Source organism: Lynx rufus, unplaced genomic scaffold (assembly GCF_022079265.1).
Source record: "Lynx rufus isolate CCGP_SWC_20201006 ecotype Redwood Valley unplaced genomic scaffold, mLynRuf1.p SCAF_3, whole genome shotgun sequence".
Lineage (NCBI taxonomy): Eukaryota > Metazoa > Chordata > Mammalia > Carnivora > Felidae > Lynx > Lynx rufus.
In genome coordinates this window covers 102,937,294-102,944,070 of record NW_025814845.1, presented here as the reverse complement: position 1 = coordinate 102,944,070, position 6,777 = coordinate 102,937,294, and the positions used below count along the sequence as shown (strand labels likewise).

Here is a 6,777-nt window from a genome sequence, read left to right as displayed (position 1 = left end):
TACTACCCAAAGCAATCTATACATTCAATGCAATCCGAATCAAAATAGCACCAACATTCTTCACAGAACCAGGACAAACGATCCCAAAATCTGTATGGAGCCACAAAAGACCCTAAATAGACAAAATAATGTTGAAAAAGAAAACCAAAGCTGGAGGCCCCACAATCTAGGACTTTAGCACATATTACAAAGCTGTAATCATCAAGATAGTACGGTATTGGCACAAAAACAGACACACAGACCAATGGAATAGAATAGAGAACCCAGAAATGGAGCCAAAAATATATGGCCAACTAATCTTTGAGAAAGCATGAAAGAGTATCCAGTGGAAAAAAGAGGCACATCTTTTTTTTTTTTTTTTTTTTGAGATGGATCTGTTATTTAATTAGGTTCTTTGTAAGAAATTTAGAACACCAATTTGTGAGGGTAAACTCCATTCGTGAGAGCAAACACAGAGCGGAGGTAGCCCTGAAGCTGAGGAACGGCTTTGATTTTTGGCAGAATTTGCGAGTCCACAGCTTTCTGATCAACCTTTCACTGCTCTGTAATCTCATATTTCTCTTTCTCCATGTCGAAGATCTCACCTTCTTGGTGTCTGGGCTTACGCAGCTTCTTCTTCTTAAAGTAAGCATCAGTGAGGTATTTGGGGATTTTCACATTGCTGATATCAATTTTGGTGGAGGTGGCAATGACAAATTTCTGGTGTGTTCTACGCAGAGGAACTCGATTAAGGGACAGAGGTCCAGTCACAAGTAGCAAGCCACTGCTCAGTTGCTTCAGGAAAACCACTCTCTTGCCTCTGTGGAGCCCAGTGAGGATGATCAAAATGGTCCCAGGAGTGACGCTAGCTCGCAGTTTCCTCACAGGCTGACTGAAAGGTTTTTTGCCGTGGCTCAACAGCTTCCGAGGCACATCTTCAGTAGGATAATACCTAGGCATTTTGCGAAGTTTAACCACTCGCAAAAAGATAGTCTCTCTAGCAAATGGTGCTGGGAGAACTGAACAGCAACATGCAGAAGAATGAAACTGGGCCACTTATCTAAATATGAGACAGGAAACCATCAAACTCCTACAGGAAAAAACAGGCACCAACCTCTTCGACCTCGGCCACAGCAACTTCTTGACATGTCTCTGAAGGCAAGTGAGATAAAAGCAAAAATGAATTATTGGAACGTCATCAAGATAAAAAGCTTCTGCGCAGCCAAGGAAACAGTCAACAAGACTAAAAAGCAACCAACAGATTGGGAGAAGATAGCTGCAAATTCCATATTGGATAAACGGTTAGTATCCAAAATTTATAAAGAATTTACCAAACTCAACACCTTTAAAAACAAATAATCCAGTGAAGAAATGGGCTGAAGACGTGAGTAGACACAAAAAGAGACACATGAAACAGACACATAAAGAGATGTTCAACATTGCTCATCATCAGGGAAATACAAATTAAAACTACACGGAGATACCACCTCACACTGGTCAGAGTGGCTAAAATTAACAATTTAAGAAACAACAGATATTGGTGAGGATATGGGGAAAGGGGAACCCTCCTGAACTATTGGGGGGAATGCAAACTGGTGCGGCCACTTTGGAAAACAGTGTGGAGGTTCCTGAAAAAATTAAAAATAGAATTACCTTGTGACCCAGGAATTTATCTGAAGGATACAGGAGTGCTTATTCAAAGGGACACATGCACCCCAATGTTTATGGCAGCACTTTCAACAATAGCCAAATTATGGAAAGAGCCTAAATGTCCACCAACTAATGAATAGATAAAGAAGATGTGGTATATGTATACTATGGAATACTACTCAACGATGAAAAAGAATGAAATCTTGCCATTTTCAACAACACGGGTTGAACTAGAGGGTATTATGCTAAGTGAAATAAGTCAGTCAGAGAAAGACAGATATCACATGATTTCCCCCGATGTGGAATTTGAGAAACTTAACAGATGATCACAGGGGAAGGGTAGGAATAATAAGATGAAAACAGAGAAGGAGGCAAACTGTAAGAAATGTTTAAATACAGAGAACAAACTGAGGGTTAATAGGGGTTGGGAAAATGGTTGTTGAACATTAAGAAGGACACTTGTTGGCATGAGCATTGGTTGTTGTATGTTAGAGATGAATCACTGGAATCTACTCCTGAAGTCAAGACTACACTGTGTTAGCTAACTTGATAATAAATAAAAACAAACAAGCAAAAAAAAATACAAAAAAATAATTATTTTATATCTGTATAATAAAAATAAATGAACTGCTGATGCATGCAGCATAAACATTAAAAAAAAAAGATAGCCTTGAATTCATAGACATTTCTTAAGACTGCTTCAGAACCTTTTTCTCTTTTCCCCCTTACAAAAGATAGGTGCAAGAACAACATGACAGTTCAGAGTCTGAGCAGTCAGAAGGCAAATGTAAAAGTCAAATCTCTTAATAATTCAGAAGAAATCTTAGAGGGTTCAACTAATTTGCGTGATGAGTTGAGAAAATTACCTAAGATTTGATAATCTAGGGATCATTCAAAGTGGTTGAATTAGCCATATTAGGCCAGGAAAAACTACTGGAGATTATTGCCAAGATTTCAGTCTTGATAAAAAACCAAGGATATAGGGGCACTTGGGTTGCTCAGTAAGTCAAATAAGTACTCTTAATATTGGCTCAGGTCATGATCTCCCAATTTTTGAAATCAAGCCCCGTGTCAGGCTCTGCGCTGACAGGCTCTCTCCTCTCTTTGTGGCCCTCCCCCTACTCGCCCGCACGCTCTCTCTCTCAAAATAAATAAACAAACACTTTTTTTTAACGTTAACAAATCAAGGATATAAACTGGAACCAAAATGTTGGAGAGGCAGGGAAAAAATAACCTTTCTCTGCATGCTAGGAATCAAGAATGATGAGAGAGTGATGTAATAAACTACAGGCAGTGTATCATTCCTCTTGAAAACAGAAGTTACATCCGATGCCTAGACGGGAAGAACTGCACTCTTTCAGATACCACCAGAATGCCACTCAGAAAATTCCTCTCAGCCAGAAATGGAAAGAATAGAGAGCACTTTCTAGGAGGTAGGAATTTATCTGCCAGTGTGTGAGAGTCAAAGGCGAGGAAAGTTCACCTTCTAACCAACTCTCGGTGCAGGAAGAGCCCTTCAGGAGTGCTGCAGTCTGAGACGTGACTGTTCATCCCTGAGAAAAACTGAAGAGGCTAAAGTGGGATCTGATATGTGTCGCCTTCTAACCATAAAATTATGCTTGAAGCCACATTCCTTGCTGAGATGGGTAAGTAAATTAGTTCTTTCTCTAGAAATTCTCATTCCTTATAATGAAGTAAGCCTGGACACCCAACTGTCATTCTATTTGAGATGCAAGAGAGACTTGGTTGGTCCAAGGAGGAAGAGTTCCATCTTTTGGGTCACAGTTTATTGGTAGTAAGTACCTAAACGACACAGATAGGGAATAGCAGGAGAGAACACTGATCCTGCCGACTTAGCCGTGGGGCTGAGAATGTAGCTAATCTAAATGGTTTCTGTGGCTCCGATCAGGAAAATAGAAATGATTTCAACCTTATAAATTTAAAAAATAGAATTCCTTTTGATAAATCAATTTTATCAGTTATTTTTTCATAGTGATACTGCATTATAAAATTCATGCCAATCTGACTAAAATTCCTAGTTAATCATCAATGCTAGAAATATTTTGTTCTAAGTGGACATGTAAAAAAATTAGATTTTTGTATGCCAATTTGGTAGAAGTAATTATAAGTTATAACTAATGATTCTTAGGGTTAAAGTTAGGGTTTACAAATTAATTGCAACAATTCTGGATATGACTCCAAAATCAAAAGCAACAAAAGCAAAAATAAACAAGTGAGATTATATCAAAGTAAAAACCTTTGCATAGCAAAGAAAACCATTAACAAAATGAAATGGTAACCTACTGAGTGAGAGGAAATATTTGTAAATCATATATCCGATAAGAGGCTGGTATCCAAGATATATAAAGAACTCATAGGACTCAATCGCAAAAAAACAGTTTTATTAAAAAATGGGCAGAGAATTGAAATAGACATTTTTCCAAAGAAGACATACAGATGGCCAAGACGCACATGAAAAGATGCTCAGCATCATTAATCATCAGAGAAATGCAAATCAAAACCACAATGAGATACTACTTCATACCTGTTAGAATAGCTATTATCAAAAAGACAGGCACTTGGCACAGAGTTGTTGCAAACCTGCAGCTGCAGTTGCCACAGTTCTGTCTTCAGTTTCAGCATGTTTCCCAGGGCTCTACGTCTTCTAAGTTGTCTCTCGGAGTTCAAAGCATTCAGCAAACTATAGCAAAGCAGAGCAACCAGAAATGGACACCTGATTTCCATGACAAATATTGTGATGCTATATTAGCTGGTGGAGCCACTTTCTGTGTTGCTGTATGGTTGCTATATGGGCACATACAGCAACATAAATTGGAATAGAATGGAACGTGTCTCCTGTTAGCAGAGTCACCCCAAAGGAATGGAGAGATCAGCCCAGCTGATATAATACTGAATTGTTTTAAAACCATCTCATAACGGGGCGCCTGGGTGGCGCAGTCGGTTAAGCGTCCGACTTCAGCCAGGTCACGATCTCGCAGTCCGTGAGTTCGAGCCCCGCGTCCGGCTCTGTGCTGATGGCTCAGAGCCTGGAGCCTGCTTCCGATTCTGTATCTCCCTCTCTCTCTGCGCCTCCCCCGTTCATGCTCTGTCTCTCTCTGTCCCAAAAATAAATAAACGTTGAAAAAAAATTAAAAAAAAAAAAAACCATCTCATAAGGGATAAAAGCACTGTTCACCCATTAAAATATAGCATACTGGGATGCCTGGGTGGTTCAGTTGGTTAAGCAACTGACTCTTCATTTCAGTTCAGATTGTGATCTCATGGTTTGTGGGATCGAGCCCTACATTGGGCTCTGTACTGACAGCACAGAGCCTTCTTGGTATATTCTCTCTCTCTCTCTCTCTCTCTCTCTGTCACTCTCTGCCCCTCCCCCACTCTCTCTTACTCTCTCTCATTATAAATAAATAAATAAATAAATAAAGCATGATTGAAGAAATAAAGTACATTTGAATCCTTAAAAAAATAAAAAGACAAGAAATCACGAGTGTTGGTGAGGATGTGCAGCATGGAGACCCTAGTGCACTGTTTGTGGGAATGTGAACTGGTGCAGCCATTATGGAAAACTCTATGGATATTTTTCAAAAAAATTAAAATTAGAACTACCATGTGATCCAGTAATCCCACTCTGGGTATTTAGCCGAAGAAAATGAAAACATTAACTACAAAAAATATATACACCCTCATGTTCATCGCAGCATTTTTTACAATAGTCAACATACAGAAACAACTTAAGTGTCCATCAATGGATGAATGGGTAAAGAAATTGTGGTCTGGAATGCATATTTATGACAACATGAATGGACCTTGAAGTCATTATGCTAAGTGAAATGAGACAGAGAAAGACAAATACCGTAAGATCTCTCATATGTGGAATCTAAAACAAACAAAACAAAACAAAACAAAACCAACCAACCAACTGACCAACAACAATGACAAAAACAGGCTCACAGTTACAGAGAACAAATTGGTGGTTGCCAGAGTAGAGGTGGGAGAGATGGGCAAAATGACAAAAGGTAAAAAGATCAATCAATCAATAAAGCCAGGCCTCAAAATCACATAATTTTCTACCTGAATAAGATAGTTTAATTGCTCCCACTACTTTCAGCCAACTCACTCATTTAATACACTTACATACTAAGATCCAGAGAAATTAAACAAATTAACCAAGATCTTATAAAGGGAGACATACCAATTACGTTCCTCTTAATTTTTACTCTCTCTAATAGTGCTGAAGTTAAAAAATTCGATGCCCATGACTGTCTTTAGAAAAACATATTCCAAATCCTTGGATGTTGTCATAGTGCAAAGACTGGTATAAATTCCCTGAGAAGTAAAACTTTCAACTTCCACCCACAAGTAAGTGTTCCATGAATACATACAAGAAACCAGTAATCCTGACTCATCTGAGGGTAAAATAGTAGAGAAAGAGAACATGGCAGCCAGGAGGGAAACGGATAAGGTGAACTGACAGATGACAAGATATATAATAATTATAACCTAAGCAATCAAATGAAAAGTATGGTACAGTTTTAAAATTGTCGTTTGGGAAATCTGTTGTCTCTAAATTGTAAAACATAATTTTACAAAACAGTAATTCAATTATATTTGCTCAATGCCTTTTTTTCTCCTATCCAAATAACATTTAATCTTCTGGAAGGGTGCACTTAAAAATCACTAATAACGTCTATAGTGTACACTTCTAAATATTTAATATAAATATTTGACCAAAAAATCATGGTTTACATTAACATGAATACTTATTTTTCAAACCTCTCAAGTCTACAAAGGATTTGAAATAGCTTTAAAAATATCAGTCTTTCAAAATTTACTAAATGAAATCAATAATCAACATAGATTTGTTTGTGAAATTTGAGAAGGGCACCTATCATGATATTTGAGCAGAAGGCTGCAATCAATACTACAATCCAAACATCACTCAACAATACAGCATTGCACTTCTGTGAGTGGGTATGCTAATATTAAGAACTAGGGGTTCAGCAATTCTATTTAAAATGTATAGTGCACTTTGGTACTGTGGTGAATAATTCATCAAACAATTGCTGGTGTGTGTATATGTATATTTGATGTAGAAGGTCATCGTCTACTTTTAGAGGTCTTTTCCCTAAC

General features: G+C 37.9%; 1 protein-coding gene and 1 long non-coding RNA gene across 2 annotated transcripts in view; one reads left to right on the top strand and one right to left on the bottom strand.

The window, feature by feature from the left end:
• Positions 1–367: 367 nt before the first annotated feature.
• On the bottom strand, positions 368–954 carry LOC124520516 (60S ribosomal protein L6-like). The gene is given in 1 exon segment (XM_047091439.1): positions 368–954. A coding segment is annotated over 1 exon segment (534 nt). The 5' UTR covers positions 940–954; the 3' UTR covers positions 368–405.
• A 2,053-nt stretch (positions 955–3,007) lies between these two features.
• LOC124520501 (uncharacterized) overlaps positions 3,008–6,777 on the top strand; it is a 112,027-nt gene continuing 108,257 nt past the window's right edge. The window contains exon 1 of the long non-coding RNA XR_006964328.1: positions 3,008–3,275. This is a non-coding gene — a long non-coding RNA (uncharacterized LOC124520501). The remainder of the gene's footprint in view (positions 3,276–6,777) is intronic.